We start from the raw sequence: 16,143 nt of genomic DNA on the forward strand, positions 1-16,143 counted from the left end.
CCCTCTGTCCTGTTGCTAAGAAGTGGGGGCGTGGCTACCTTGCTCCAGTCTCTTCGATGTTCTTTTTGAAACACCTCTGTTGCTTTTTCCTCAAGCCTGCCTCTCCTGTCCGAAGGTCCTCCTTATCTACCCCAGATGAAGAGCCCCTTTTTCCTTTCTCCTGTCCCGACACCTCCCATTCTAGGCTTCTCAGAGTCGAGGTTTTGATCGGAACAGTGCATTGATTAAACATTATACCAAAGAGCTGGAGAGGTTAAGAACATTGGCTGCTCTTCCAGAGGACCCAGGTTCTCCCGCATAGTGGCTCATAATGTCTGTAACTCTAGTTCCAGGGTTTCTGAGTGCAGAGGACACCAGGATGCATGTCTATGTCTATACATGCAGATAAAACGCCCACACACGTAAAAAAATAAAACTAAAAGGTCATCATACTATATACCATAATATGAACCATTCATGACATCTGCCATGTGCCAGAGCTAGCTCTGAGCTCTACAGATGGACGGTTCCATAGTTTTCCTTAGCTCACTGGCTGCCTGGGTGAGATGCGTGGTAATCCCACCTTCATTTAAACTTCCTGGTGCTGGCTGAAGAGGTCCTGCAGTGACCCACAAGGGCATGCCCGGGCCGCTCCTTTCTCATCTGGCCTACAACATTTGGAGGAGGTCCGCAAATAGCAGAAACTCGTATTCATTCATTCATTCATTCATTCATCCATTCACCCATTCATTCATAAAAAATAACCTCCCACCCATGGCAGATAGTCCAGGTGCTTCCTCCTTCCCTCTCTCTAAGTACTTGTCTACTCTCCCACGAGCCCTGGGTGCCCTCTGGAGGCGTAGGTCTCCGCCCACCCCTGCGGCCTCAGTGACTGCACGCAGTAGGTGCTGCAAAAGTCTTTCTTGAGTGTCTAGACAGGAGGCCAGGAGACCGGACCCCAGGAGCGTCCACCCTTGGCCGGGCGCCGCACCCCCGTCTTGTCCCGGGCTTCTCACCTGAGCTGGGTGTCCCCCGCCCCCCGGGCCGCCTCCTGTCCCGGCCGCCCCGCTCCCACTTCCTCCCGCCGCCCCGCCCCTTCCACATTCCTGTCCCGCCGGGCCAGCCCCGCGCCCGCCGCAGCCAGCCCGCCGCGTACCGCCTGCTGCTCCGCGCACCGCCGTCCGCCAGCCAGGGATGAACGCGTCCCAGGCTGCGGGAGAAGAGGCGCCGCAGAGCGGGCACTCGGTCAAGGTGGTCCTGGTGGGCGACGGGGGCTGCGGGAAGACATCACTGATGATGGTCTTCGCCAAAGGGGCCTTCCCAGAGGTGAGTGCCCTCATCCTTGGCCCTGCGCTGGGACACCCCATGTGGGGGTCTGCTGAGAGCTGCCTCGAAAGAACCCAGCTCTAGCCTCCTAGGGGGAATCTCAGCAGGGCCTGGGGTCGAAGGCAGAGTTTTTCAGTTTTAGCCAGTAGAAGCGAAGTGGGACTAATAGCACTTAGGGGGAGGGGTGTCACAGGGACTGAATTGGGCCACCTAGGGAAATAGCAAATCCTACGAGAGCAGTTGTTGTCACTACTTGGCGAAGAGAGTGTGAGGACTTTGGAGCTCGACTGGCAGCAGTAAAATCAAGCCTTTGCCTCTTACAGCTGTGTGCCTTTGGGCAAGTCCCTTACCCTCTCTGTGCCTGTTTCCTTAACTACATGATAGGACTGAGCCCCTACCCGAGCGTATAGAAGAGTGCTGAAAGTAAGTGACATCACCTCTTCTCCACCCACTATGGTGCAAAGCCCCATGCTTCACCCTAGAGAGGAAAACTGGAACACGGAGCCTTCTCTGAAGTCTGATTATGCCTTCCTTCGACTCTAACCAAGCCTCAGTTTCTCAGAGCAGCCTGATAGGGGGAAGAAAGTTGGGACAGTGAGACTGAAGGCTGATGGCCGGCTCAGTGCGGTACCTGGTGCATCCTGGCTCTCTAGGCTTGTCACTGTGAGTCCTCAAGGACCCCATGAGCAGAACAGTGGCTGAGCCCTCCTTCTGTGCCTCCACGAGGAGTGGGGGTCCTGTGTGTCTGTGGCTTTGCCTTCAGCAGCAAGCTTTCTTTTCCTGTCCCCACGTCCTTCTGGCCTCTGGGATTGTGGGTAGTTTGATGGAAGGGGCCAGAGAAGCTGACCTGGCAAATAGGGCACAGTCTTGCTTGCCACTCTGAATACCAGTGGTTTTTATGGTTGGTTTTTTTTTTGGGGGGGGGGTGTTGTTGTATTTTTGTCGTTTTACTTTAGTGGTTCCTGTTTTGTTTTTGAGACAGGATATTACTGTGGAGGCCTTGTACGCTCAGTCCTCCTGTCCCTCGGCCCAAGGATTGCTCAGATCACATGAATGTGCCACCATACCCATCTCACAGCCTTTGGTTTTGTGGTTTGCAAAGCTGACGTCACCTTCTTTGACCAGTTACAGTTTTTTTGTTTTTTTGTTTTTAAGTATAGGAGATATTTTCCAGGTCTTTAGGTACTGCCCATGGGAACCCAACCAACGTGGGAACCAGGAGATCAGAGGAGGCACCTAAAGGTGGAGGGGGTGGGGAAGGCTCTGCAACACTGGCCTGGGCAGACATCCTAGACAATGACAGCAGAAAAGTCCACGAAGTGTTTATGGGGTTGTGTGTGTGTGTGTGTTCACAAGGTTTCTCTGTGTAGTCCTGGCTGCCCTAGGACTCACTGTGTAGACCATGCTGACCTCTGCCTCCTGAGTGCTGGGATTAGAGGTGTGTGCCACCACTTGAGAGGTTCATGAGCCATATATGTTTTACAGGACGCACTGCAGTGAGTGACAGGAGACCAGAGTGGACCAACCTTGTCCTTAGTCTTCCTTTGTCTAGGAAGTCCCTGGCATGAGAGAGGGCTCTTTTAATTATATTTTATATTTTAGTTAGTAAGCTAGTTTTCTTTTTGAGACAAAGTCTTTGTATGTAGTCTACATTCATGTCAAATCAATGATCCTCCTGCCTCTGCTTCCATGGTGCTGTGACTTCAAGTATGAAATACCACTATTAGAGACAGGGTTTCTCTGTGTGTGTAGCCCTAGCTGTTCTGGAATTCGTTCTATAGACCAGGCTGGCCTCAAACACAGAGATTTGCCTGTCTCTGCCTGGGATTACCGGTGTGTGCTGCAGCTGTCTGGCTGGTTTGTCTCACTTGGTCTTGGGTAGTCCAGGCTGACCTCAGATTCGATATGTAGTCAAAGATGCCTTTTTTTTAAAAAAAAATAAGATTTATTTATTTTATTTATATGGGTACATTGCAGCTGTCTTCAGATATACCAAAGAAAGCATCAGGTCCCATTACAGATAGGTGTGAGCCGCCATGAGGTTGCTGGGAATTGAACTCAAGACCTTTGGAAGAGCAGTCAGTACTCTTAACCCCTGAGCCATCTCGCCAGCCCCAAGGTTGCCTCCACCTCCCAAGTGTGACTGCAGGCAGAGCCTTTTGAGGAGAACATGAGGGTAACTCTGACCTGGCGCTCAGGTCACCTTGCCCCCTCCCTCCCCAGGGCACTCCATGACCTCTGAAGCCACATCCGCTGCACGGGTTCCTGTCTTCCAGGCTTGCTGCCTGCAGCAAAGGGCAGAGGAGAGAGTGGTTGGAGAAGCCTCTGTGATCTTCACTGGCTAACCTCCAACTTCACGTTTACGGCTGAAGGGGCAAAATAGAGCTTATGGGGCAGAGAGACCTTTTTCCCCAAGAAGTCTCAGATGGCACTGAGAACAGAGCCATTCTGAGTGGCTTACAAGACAGGGACAGGAGGTGGCAGAGAGCATCCACCTGCAGAACTATTCAAGTCTGCAGTCCTCAGACTGCTCCAGTTTCCACAGGTGTCCTACCTGGGGAACCCTGTCCTCATTCTGTAATGGTCATCTATCTGTGAACCTCAGGAGGGCAGGACCAGGTCTGAGTCATCTCTGTCCTGGGTCAACCCAAGCCAGACCTTGAGTCTCTTGCTGAACACAACAGATAAGATTAGGCACTTCTGCCTAGAGGGTGGGAGCAAAGAACACCACAAAAGGTATAAAGTCACATTCCAAAGTAAGAGGCAGGGCAGTGACGCTGCTCAGTGACGGAGCCAACACAGCCCCTTCCAGCTAACTCACCTCAGGTCTGGCTGATGTTGGGAGCACGAACTGGTGACCTCAGAAGAGGCAGGTGGCTGTAGTGGCTTCTGAAGACACACACAGCGCCAGCTCGACTTCTGCCTAGCCCAGTTCCCTCAGAGCCTCTTGATGTTACTGATGTTGTGGGAGTCAAGTGTTCACAGGCGTTTGTGAGACACTGGTCTGTGTCTCCCAAGATCTTTGTTGTAGACCCTCAACTGGTATGTCGGTGGCTACACTGGGTCTCTATCTCCACTGGGACAGTCCTTGCTCTAGGGCAGAGGCCAGAGACTACAGTTGGTGTCTTAATTGGGGTTCTACTGCTGTGAAGAGGCCCCATGACTATGGCCACTCTCCTGAAGGAAACCACTTCATTGGAGCTGGCTTAGCTTCGGAGGCTCAGTCCATTATGGTCATGGCGGGAAGCATGGCAGTGTAAAGGCAGGCTTGGTACTGGAGAAAGAGCTGAGAGTTCTACAGCTTAATCTGTAAAAGACAGCAGGAGACTGTGTGCTACACTGGGCATAGCTTGAGCATAGGAGACCTCAAAGCCCACCCCTCACAGTGACACACCTCCTACAACAAGGCCATACCTCCTAATAGTGCCTCTTCCTATAGCCAAGCATTCAAATACATGAGTCTGTGGGGGTGAAACCTATTCAAACCATCACAGGTCGGGGTGGGAAAGGAAATATCCGGAGGGATGGACAGGGCTGGTATGGACAATGTCAAGCAGGTGAGTAGTGACCATAAATGCTGGACCAGGTCTTCACTTTCCATCCTGAGGTGATCCTCTTTCTCTTAACCAGTGATAGTACAGGCCCAAGGCCACACACAGCTGGTGGTTGTCAGAACTGGGTCCTAAGCCATGTTCATTTGATCTCAAAGCCAGTGCTATCCTCGAACTACCCAGTAGGGAACAAATGCCAAGGGCAGAGCATGTACAGAGGGGCAGGAAGGCTGCCTGAGCCCTTGTCTGCTCCTATCCATGCCCCATATTTCTCCAGGTGCCTACTCCTCCCTCCCCTGCATGCCTCCAGTGCCCTAGAGAACATATTGGCCCATCTCTATGATTGCCCCTCCCAGCTGACCAGGGCTTGACTCAGAGGACTGACAGACAGTCTGGCCATCAGGCAGGCAGGCATGAAGTCCCCTGAGTCACAGGCAAGTAGAAGCCCTGCCTGATATGGGGAAGGAAGAAACTAGGGCGTCCCCACACTATGACCCTATGAGCCGGTCCTGGCCAAGTGAGGAGGTTGAGCCTGGAGTGATGTCTCAAGCCTGCCATCCTGGCACTCAGAAGGCTGAGATAGGAAAACTGCAGTTAGGTTGTGGGCCATCCTGATCTGTAGTTAGAACTTATCTAACAGGGCCAGGCAGTGGAGGCGCACGCCTTTAATTTCAGCACTTGGGAGGCAGAGGCAGGTGGATTTCTGAGTTCGAAGCTAGCCTGGTCTACAGAGTGAATGCCAGGACAGCCAGGGCTACACAGAGAAACCCTGTCTCGAAAAAAACAAAAAACAAAACAAACAAACAAAAAAAAAAAAAGAATTTATCTAACACAGAAAGGGGAGAGAGGGAGGGGATGGCCCAGCAGGTAAAGGAACTCCTAACCTGTCAGCCTGAGTTCCATCCGCAAGACCCACATAGTAGGAAATCACAGACCTTTGAGGGTTGTTCTGTGACCTCTACATGGGTAGTCTGCCATGTGCCCCCCCCCCCCAGTGTAATGAAAAGCAAACAAATGGGAGCCAGGGATGCAGCTCGGGTGGTAGAATGCTCGCTGACATACATGAAGTCCTGGGTTCAATCTCCACCATCACACAAACTAGGTGTGCCATTCTGTGTTTGCAGGATTCAGGAGATGGAACCAGGAGGATCATAGATGTTCCTTGGCTACATAAGACCCTAGTTCAAATAATAAACCAATAACAAGACCAGGAAGCCAAGAGTGGATCACAGCAAAAGGCTGCAGATGCAGCAGTTTGGCAAACATCATTATCTGTGGCTCAGGCCCTATTCTGCAAAGGTTCCTAGCTTTTTGTTTTGTTTTTTTGAGACAGGGTTTCTCTGTGTAGCCCTGGCTGTCCTGGAACTCACTCTGTAGACCAGGTTGGCCTCAAACTCAGAAATCCGCCTGCCTCTGCCTCCCAAGTGCTGGGATTAAAGGCGTGCACCACCACTGCCCAGCGATTTCTAGCTTTTGATCTAGCTATCAAACCTGTCATGTTCACTCTCCAACCACTGTAGAGGGGGTGTACCACCAAATCTGAGACACAAGCAGGAAGATATGGGGCTTTGGGAGGGGAAGAAAAGAGGAGAACCCCCAATTCTTTCTGAACCAGGGAGGTCAGCCAGTCTCCAGCAGACAAGTCTGGAGTGGGATAGGGGACTGTCTTAGTTAGGGTTTCTATCACTGCTATGAAACACCATGACCAGCAAGTTGGAGGGGAAAGGGTTTATTTGGCTTATACTTTCATACTGCTGTTCACCGTCAAAGGAAGTCAACGAGGGCAGAAATGTGGAAGCAGGAGCTGATACAGAAGCCATGCAGGGGTATAGCTTACTGGGTGCCTTCCCTTGGCTTGCTCAGCCTGCCTTCCTATAGAACCCAGGACCAAAAACCGAGGGCTGGTGCCACCCACAATGGTCTGCCTGACCCCCATCAATCACTAGTTAAGAAATGCCCTACAGGGGCTGGCTAGATGGCTCAGCGGTTAAGAGCACTGACTGCTCTTCCGAAGGTCCTGAGTTCAAATCTCAGCAACCACATGGTGGCTCTCAACCATCCATAAGATCTGATGCCCTCTTCTGGAGTGTCTGAAGACAGCTACAGTGTACTTACATATAATAATAAATAAATCTTTTTTAAAAAAAGAAAAAAAAGAAAAAAGAAATGTCCTACAGCTGGATCTTATGAAGGCATTAAAGTTCCCTCCTTTCAGAGAGTTTATGGTCAAGTTAACATAAGACCAGCCAGCACAGGGGTTATGCCCTGGGTAACAGTGGCCTCTCTCTCTCTCTCTCTCTCTGTGTGTGTGTGTGTGTGTGTGTGTGTGTGTGTGTGTGTGTGTGTGTGTGTGTGTCGGGGAGGATCAGGAAAGGCAAGCTGATACAGAGAGTATGTGAAAGGAATCAGATTTATGAGGCTTGAGAGGAGCCATACATGGCAGTTTATGTCTCTAATTCCAGTATTCAGAAAGTGAAAGCCAAAGAGATTGTAAGCTCTAGTTGAGACTGGGCTATAATAGCAAAACCCCATCTCAAAAAGAAGCCTCCCCACTGCCAAAAAAAAGCAAAAAGCCAGGCGTGGTGGCGCACGCCTTTAATCCCAGCACTCAAGAGGCAGAGGCAGGCGGATTTCTATATGTTCTAGGCCAATCAGGTCTATTAGGCAAGTTTCAGTCAAGGTTACACAGTGAAACCATGTCGGAAAAACTCCAAAAACAGCGGGGGGGGGGGGGGGCGGCAGGGCGGTGGAGGTGGGGGGTCTTAGAAGATCCAGCATCCACATGGAGAATCCAAGTGTCAGTAACTCCAGTCCCAGGGCATCTCTGCTTCCTTCTGGCCTCCTGGGCACAGAGCACACATGTTGTACACATGCATTCATGTAGGCAAAAACAAAACAAACAAACAAAAAAAAGGAGCTGGGTGTGTTAATCTCAGTACCTGAGAGGCAGATGGATTTACAAAGTTCCAGGACACCAGGGCTATATAGAGACCATCTCAAAAGAAATAGATCATTTTGAGAAAAGAACTGTTCTATTGCCGTGAAGGGACACCACAACCAACGTTGTTGTTGTTTTGGGACAGGGTTTCTTTGTGAAGCTTGTTATCCTGAAACAAGCTCTGTGGACCAGGCTGGCCTTAAAGTCACAGAGACAGGCTTGTGCTACCACCACTGGGCTGACCAAGGCAACTCTTACAAAAGAAAGCATGTAATTGGGAGATTGCTTACAGTTCCAGAGGTTAGTCCATTATCCTCACAGCAGGGAGCATGGCTGTACATAGGCAGACATGGTGCTGGAGAAATCACTGGGAATTCTACATTCAAACCAGTAGGCAGCAAGAACAACAGGCCTGGTCATACTTGCTTGTAATCTCACTGCTAAAGAGGTTGAGGAAGGAGGACAGCCATGAACTCAGGTGTAGTCTAGGCTAGCAAAACCCCAACTCAAAGGAAAAAAAGTCAGGAGTGGTGGGATGTTCCACACCTTAACTCCTAGCACGTAGGGGCTGGCGACAGAAGAGTCAGGAATGAAACCAGCCTGGTGTTTATGAGAATGTATCTAAAATAGAAGGAGGGACGTAAAGGAGACCTCAGGAACTGGGAGTCTGAGCTCCCCAAGACAGACTGAGTCTTCCTTAGTACAGGCCTGCCCAGAGCTAGGCCTGGAGAGAGGGCTAATGTTTACTACATGAATATGTGAACGAACAAGGGAAGAAGCCAGTGTAGGCTAATGTCTTCCCAGGAAGAGGGGAGATCTCAGGTGAAAGGTCACCAGTGAACACTGGACAAAGCTAATGTCAGCAACCAGCATGGATGGCACGCTTGGTTTGTACCAGGCTGTGTGCCAGGCGCCTGACTCCTTAATGTACTGTTCTACTACATGAGAGGGACTTCAGTCTTCCTGTGTATGATCAAGGAAAACACGACAGGAGGATGGGAACCTTCTTGGCATCAAGCTCTAGGCCTTTCCCGAAACCTGGTCACTGAGAACTGGGGGCCTTCTCAGAAACAACTAATAGTGAGGGGTTGTTGGGTAGGTATTTCTGGGGGTCTGGCTTGCCTCAGAACCCTCAAAAGCTTAACTCTGTCTTCTTTCTTCTTCAGAGCTACAGTCCCACAGTGTTTGAGCGCTATAATGCCACTCTGCAGATGAAGGGTAAACCTGTGCACCTCCAAATCTGGGACACAGCCGGTAAGTGGGGGCTTGAGGGGAGGCAGGAAAGAGAAGATCCCCAGTGGCTTCTGACCCAGGAGGCCAGCCCGTCTCCAGAGAACAGCGCTGGAGCAGGAGGGGCCCTAGGAAACTCAACCCCTCGCCTGCATGTGCCCACATCCCTGCCCAGGGCAGCTCAGGAGATAGGCTGGGCCTGGCCTCCTAAGCTCTGTACCTGAATTTATCTTCTCTATACCTCCTGACCTTGGTCTGTGTCCCCCAGGCTCCAGGCCTGGGTTAGCTCAAAACTAAACTCAGTGGGAATCAGAAGTCTCCTTATATTCAGCCTGCTCAGACCCCTTTGCTGGTGTCATATCTGTCCTTGCCCTCACTGCACAAGCAAGAGCAGAGCGGGTTCCTAAGCCTGGCCTCTGCTGCACACACACCCCTTGAATAGGATCTTTCATCCATGGCTTCTCCAGGCCAAGGCTGCCACAAACCACAAGCAAGCCAAGTAAGAGCCACCCCAAGGGGACATTCACATGAGATACAAAACTTGACCCTACCCTCTAAAAGCGTAGGTCTGTTAAGGTGACCTCCCTGGTGTTGGAGAGACACTGAGAGCATGCAGGAGGACCAAAGGCAGTGACTCCTCTCCTTTGCCTAGGGCAAGATGACTATGACCGCCTTCGGCCCTTGTTCTATCCTGATGCCAATGTCTTGCTCCTCTGCTTCGATGTGACCAATCCAAACAGCTTTGACAACGTCTCCAACCGGGTAGGTCTGGGGTGATGGAGGGAATAGCATCAATCTCCAGGCCACTGCTCGTCACTCTTTACCCTGTCAGCTGTCAAAGCTTGGCAGGCCTGGGACTGGGCTGATGGCTCAGTGGTTAAGAGGGCATACTGAGCTGGGCATGGGCCTTTAATTCTAGCACCGAAGAGGCAGAGGCATGGATATTTCTATGAGTTTCGGGCTAGTCTGGTTTACATAGTGAGTTCCAGGCCAGTTACAGATCCACAGTGAGCTGGGGGGGGGGGGTGGCGGGGGGGACAGGACAAGCATCTGCATGGGGGAGGAGCTAACAACCATCTGTAACTTCAGCTACAGGGATTCTGACACCCTCTTCTGGACTCCACAGGCAAATACATACACACACATTATTTTAAAAAAATCATAAAGGGTAAGTAATTAAGAGCACTGGTTACTCTTGCAGAGGACCACAGCTTAGTTCCCAGCACCCACGTGGTGGTTCACAACCGTCCATGGAGCCACAACTCTGGCTCCAGGAGATCGGACATCTTCTCTTGAACTCTATGGGCATCAGACATGTATATGTGGCGCACATACATATATGCAGGCAAAATACTCATACATATATAATAAGCTAAAAAATGTTTAAATGAATACATTTTTTAAGTATATGGCCTGGAGATGACTGAGAGGTTAAGAACACTGACTGCTCTTCTAGGGGATCCTGCACCGGGGACCTGAGGTCCTCTTCCGGCCTCCACAGGCACAGTGTGCATGTGATACAGACAAAACATCCACACACATTAAACAAAACAAAAGAAAAAACAGTGCTAGACATGGTGGCACAGCCTTTAATCCCAGTACCCAAGAGGCAGAGGCAGGTAATCTATAGGAGTTTAAGGCCAACCTGGTCTACACAGTAAGCTATTCATAGTGAATTCAGGGATTCATAGTGAGACCCTGTCAAAAAACAAAAAATAAAAAAACAAACCAAAAAGCTTGGCAGCAACTTGTTCAGGGTCACATAGAAGTGTGGCCGCTGAGTCTCTGCTCTGTCTCTCATTCCAATGGCTCCTGCCTAAGTCACCCACAGGCTAGAACACTGTTTTTTTCCCTTCTGACTCTGCTGAAAGTGCTGGGTGACTCAGAGGCTGTCTGCCTAGCCTGGGCCTGCTGTAAGTCATGTGAACTATAAAGTCCAACTCTAGCCGCTCTTGCCCGTCCACTCCATTTCTGCCATTGCTGGTGGTCAGAGGCCTCTCATGATACCCTAGAATCAAGAGGGCTTTCCAAGGCTATCCCCAAGGATCAAAGAGGCAATCCTTTGAGATCTTCTGCCCAGCCATGGCACAGCCCCTCACCCACTGCTTGCCAAGGCCTTCACACAAGCAGTACATGGCCAGGTTCCCTTGGGCAGTGACAGCATTAGAAAAGACAACGGTATGGATGTGGCAACAGCAACAAACAAAAAAACTTGCCATGCCTGGCATGGTAACAATCCCAGCACTTAAGGACAGGCAAGAGGATCTCTGAGTTTAAAGTCACCCCTGTCAACATAGTTAAGTTCCCCCAACTAGCCAGGGGTACACAGTGAGACCGTCTCGAAAAAGTAAAAAGAACATGCCATGGAGTGTACACTGTTCTGGCGTTTACACGAGTATTTGTTAGCTTATGCCGTTCTTGGATCATTCTCTATTAGAGTGGCAGCTCTGGAGTGAAGCCTAGGTAGTCAGTTACATGCATTCCTCAGCACACCTCTGCACCAGGCCCTCGTGGGCATTATGGATGGACGGGAGGGGAGTGGGGGTTGGGGGGACAGTGGTGCCTGTGATGCAGTGGAAACAGTGGGTAGATTCTGCATTCTCCTAGAAGCCAGAGCCCCAGGATTTGCTGATGGATTGCAGGTGGATAAGAGAGAAGTTGGACCACAGCAAGCAGAGGCAGTTACCTCTTCCCCAGGGTAAGGAGCAGCCTGGGATAGATAGGGTGAAGTTGAACAGGCCTATGGTAGCTGGAAGCTGCAGGTCCCCTATAGGGAATGTGGGGTTGACCTGGGGAACCATTGAGGAGCCACCAGTTAGGCAGGGTACAGCCAAGGGACCTGAGGAGGCCACCCAGGGAGACAGACCAGCTAGTGAAGAGGAGAGCCTATGGGAGAGGAGGGGCAGAGTGGGGAGAACTGGGAAAGCCAGAAGAGCAGGTCCTGAATCCAACACAGGCTGCTCTAAAGGAAGCCATCCTGGTGTCTAGGTTCTCACAGGCTTGGTCCAGCTGAGGTCTCACAGTTGGGTTCACTGGAGCCACCCAGCAGCCCCTTCCCAAGGACAGACTTGGTGAACAGCGAGTATGGAGAGACTACCTGGGCTCCATTTAGTTCCAGGATCCAGAGAATTTTAGCACCCTTTCCTGAGTGGCCCACCAAACAGCCATGTACTCCTGAAGATGAGAAATCTCCTCTTTATCTCTGGTGCCCTAGATGTGTGGTCAAGGATAACTCATCCCTAATGTTCTTTTGTGGGTCCTCCCTCCTGTTGAGGCAAAGGTCTTCTATGTAGCCCTGGCTGGCTTTGAACTCAGAGATCTGCCTGTCACTGACTCCTAAGTACCTGTGTCAATGGAATTTAGGTGTATTATGTCACCACACCCAGAAAGCTTGCTTTTTCTTTTCTTTTTTCTTTCTTTCTTCCTTCCTTCCTTCCTTCCTTCCTTCCTTCCTTTCTTTCTTTCTTTCTTTCTTTCTTTCTTTCTTTCTTTCTTTCTTTCTTTCTTTCTTTCTCTCTCTCTCTCTCTCTCTCTCTCTTTCTTTCTTTCTTTTTTTTTTTTTTTTTTTTGAGACATGGTTTCTCTGTGCAGCCCTGGCTGTCCTGGAACTCACTTTGTAGACCAGGCTGGCCTCAAACTCAGAAATCTGCCTGCCTCTGCCTCCCAAGTGCTGGGATTAAAGGCGCCACCGTTGCCTGACTTTTTTTTTTTTTTTTTTTTTTTTTTTGAGACAGGATCTTTCTGCCTAGACAGGATCTTTCATTCCCTGGCTATGCTGGAATTCACTGTGTAGACCAGGCTAGCAAACCAGGCTAATCTTAAACTCAGAGATCCTCCTACTTCTGCCTCCCAAGTTATGATATTAAAACTCTGTGCCACCATATCTGGCTTAGTTACTTTTAAATAAATGCCCATTTGGCCCATTTTGAAAGATAGCCAAAGAAGTCCTTACCTTACTGGTGACAGAGGGAGAAGAAGCTGGACTCTGAGCCCCACCTACTGGGCTCAAATTCCTCCATCTCCAATTGAGTGACCAATGATATGTTATAAAATCCTCTATGTCTTACTGACTGCATCTATAATGGACTCAACTACAGAATCTGCCGGTAGGTCATGAAAATACACAGGGGGCTTGAGAGACGGCTCCGAGATTGAGAGCATTGGCTGCTCTTCTACTGGGTTTGACCCCCAACACCCACATAGCAGCTCACAGATGCCTGCAACTCCAATCCCAGTGCAAAAGAAGCCCACTTCAACCTCCAAGGGAACCAGGCACAGATGCTGCACAGATATGCATGTTGACAAAAGGCTCATTACACATCGATCTTGTTTTAAAAATAGAAAATTATAGCCAGCATAGTGTCAAACACTTTGTTGGGGTTTTTTTGCTGGCTTGTTTTTGGTTTGGGGGTTTTGGGGAGGGGTTATTTTTTGTTTTTTTGAGACAGGGTTTCTCTGTGTAGCCCTGGCTGTCCTGGAACTCACTCTGTTTACCAGGCTGGTCTTGAACTCAGAAATCCGCCTGCCTCTGCCTCCCAAGTGCTGGGATTAAAGGCATAGGCCACAACTGTCCCCGCTGTGGCGCACACTTTAATCCCAGCATTTAGAGGCAGAGGCAGGGGGATCTGAGTTTGAGGCCATTCCAGTCTACACTGTGAATTCCAGGACAGTCAGGGATATGTAGAAAGACTGTCTCAAAAATTTAAAAAAAAATTAAATTAAAAAAAAAGGAGGAGGAAGAGGAGGAGGAGAAAAGAAGAAAGAGGCTGGGTGGTAGTGATATGCAACTTTAATCTCAGCACCCAGGAAGCAGAGGCAGTCCGATCTCTGGGAATCTGGGAATTCTAGGCCCGCCTGGTCTACAGAGTGAGTTCCGGGACAGCCAGGGCTACACAAAGAAACCCTGTCTTGGAAGGAAAAAAAAAAAAGGAAGAGAGGGGGGAAAGAAAAAAGAAAATTAAATTATTTACACATTCTTGTGTTCTCGAGACACTGTCTTAGGCCTTGAACCCTCTGTAGTTGAGGACGATCTTGAATTTCTGATATTTCTGCCTCTGCTTCCCAAGTCTTGCAATTACAGGTGCCATGGATCTAATCCAGGGCTTCGGGCATGCTAAGCAAGCACTCTACTCAACTGAGCTACAGGCACAGGAAATTTTAAATGAGAACCTGTACTGGGTACACTGATAGAGCAAAGAGTTTCCCACTGAAGGTCCGAACTCCCAGTGATTCACACACAACCCTTTTCTCTGCAGTGGTACCCTGAGGTGACACATTTCTGCAAGGGAGTGCCCATTATTGTTGTGGGCTGCAAGATAGACCTGCGTAAGGACAAGGTGCTGGTGAACAATCTGCGGAAGAAAAGACTGGAGCCTGTGACCTACCACAGGGTAGGTAGGAAGCTAGCCCTGGGGGAGAGGCATTTGGAGAGGGAATCTCTGGATACTTCTCTACTGTGCCAGGTGTGCCGCACACTGGGGGTCTTGGAGGATGTCAGCAGTCAGAAGGGGCAGCACTTGGAAGCAGAACCCAGAATGCTCAAGGAGGTTCTGACAGGACAGATAGGTATAGCACAGATAAGACCCCTGGGGCCCGTGTCACTTGATTTTAGACCTTTCACTCTAACACACAGATTAGTTGCCCAGTGCAGGTGCCCTGGGAAACCCCGCATCCCAAACTCATAGTAGCTCCTACTGCTCTTTGGCAGGGCCACGATATGGCAAGGTCTGTGGGAGCAGTGGCCTATCTTGAGTGTTCAGCTCGGCTCCACGACAACGTGGAAGCCGTCTTCCAGGAAGCAGCAGAAGTGGCTCTCAGCAGTCGCAGACATAACTTTTGGCGGCGGATTACTCAGAATTGTTGCTTGGCCACCTGACTGGCTTGGAACCCACCTTGTCTTCAGGTTTACTCAGCTGCAGAAAGACCCAGAAGCAGAACTTGTACTCTGTTGACTGGGATGGACCTAATTCCCAGGCTGAGCTGGTAGAACCACACATCCACCCACAGATGAGCTCCAGTGAGGCCTGGCCCCTGGACCGAGGAATCCTGGATTGAGGAAGAGGGTTCCCAGACCCTTAGCTCTGGAACCATTATAGACTCCTGTGCCCAATCCTGAACCTGCGTCCTGAGTGGGGTCTGTGTGGTCTGATTTGGCGCCACCTTATGGCTATTCTATTGAGTTATATCTACAGGACCTAGGGTTCCCAAGACCATCCTGCCCGGGCTAATACCCTGCCCCGTCCATGATCATCCTATTTATCCCATTGCTAAGTGTAACAACTAAAATGGCAGCACTTGCTACTAGTGTCCTGACTCTTCCTTCAAAGCATCGTTACATTCTATTAGGTAGGAAAGAGCCCACCCACCTACACCCTAGGGTGGAGCTGCTAGGACCCAAACCCGACTTTATCACTTCTAAGACCTTGAGGAAGTTCTAGGCCTCAGCCTTTCATCTGTAAAATGGCCAATCAGAAATTACATCAAGCATGAATAAAAGTCATGAGGACTAACACATTCAAAGAGCTTAGCAAGTGCCTTGCATGAAAGATACACACTCTCATTTGTCTACCATGTTAGTAGACTTCTCCAGAAACAGAACAGTGTCAGGCACACGCACACACACGGAGATAGTGCAGTAACGCTTTCCAGGTGCCACCACATAAACCAAACAACCTAAATTCAATTCCCAGAACCCATATAAAAAGCAAGATGTGGGGTTGGTGAGGTGGCTCAGCAGATAAGGGTTCTTGCCACGACAACTTGAGTTCCTTGGGACCCATATGATGGGAGAAAACTGACTCCTGCATTTGACCTCTGACTTCCATGTATATACACCTTGGTATAAACCCACCCAAACACATACACAGTAAAACTAAAGTGTAACTTAACTTGTTTTAGGCTAGAGGCTAGTGATCAAAAGCATTACTGCACTATCTCCGTGTGTCTGTGTGTGTGTGCGTGCATGCCACTGGCTTGTCTTCTAAACGATCTAGATTTGGTTCCCAGCACACATATGATAGTGCACAATCACCTGTAATTTCTGTTCTGTGGGACTCAATGCCCTCTTCTGGCCTCCATAGGCACCAGGCACACACACACACACACACAAAAAATCAGGCA

The 16,143-nt window shown here is 49.9% G+C and overlaps 1 protein-coding gene across 2 annotated transcripts; it reads left to right on the top strand.

Annotated features, from left to right (window-relative positions):
• Positions 1-1,096: 1,096 nt before the first annotated feature.
• Rhod (ras homolog family member D) lies at positions 1,097-15,322 on the top strand. 2 transcript variants are annotated; one of them, XM_085834271.1, is made up of 5 exons: positions 1,097-1,305; positions 8,961-9,048; positions 9,677-9,786; positions 14,280-14,418; positions 14,732-15,322. In XM_085834271.1, exons 1-5 carry the CDS (start codon positions 1,174-1,176, stop codon positions 14,773-14,775), a joined length of 513 nt encoding a protein of 170 aa, XP_085690397.1. In that variant the 5' UTR covers positions 1,097-1,173; the 3' UTR covers positions 14,776-15,322. The 2 variants fall into 2 exon arrangements, with proteins under 2 accessions (XP_085690397.1, XP_021007883.1); XM_021152224.2 differs by having other exon boundaries at positions 14,280-14,414.
• Positions 15,323-16,143: the final 821 nt, after the last annotated feature.

Source organism: Mus caroli, unplaced genomic scaffold, assembly GCF_978045245.1.
Source record: "Mus caroli unplaced genomic scaffold, Mus_caroli_1 scaffold_20, whole genome shotgun sequence".
Taxonomy (NCBI): Eukaryota; Metazoa; Chordata; class Mammalia; order Rodentia; family Muridae; genus Mus; species Mus caroli.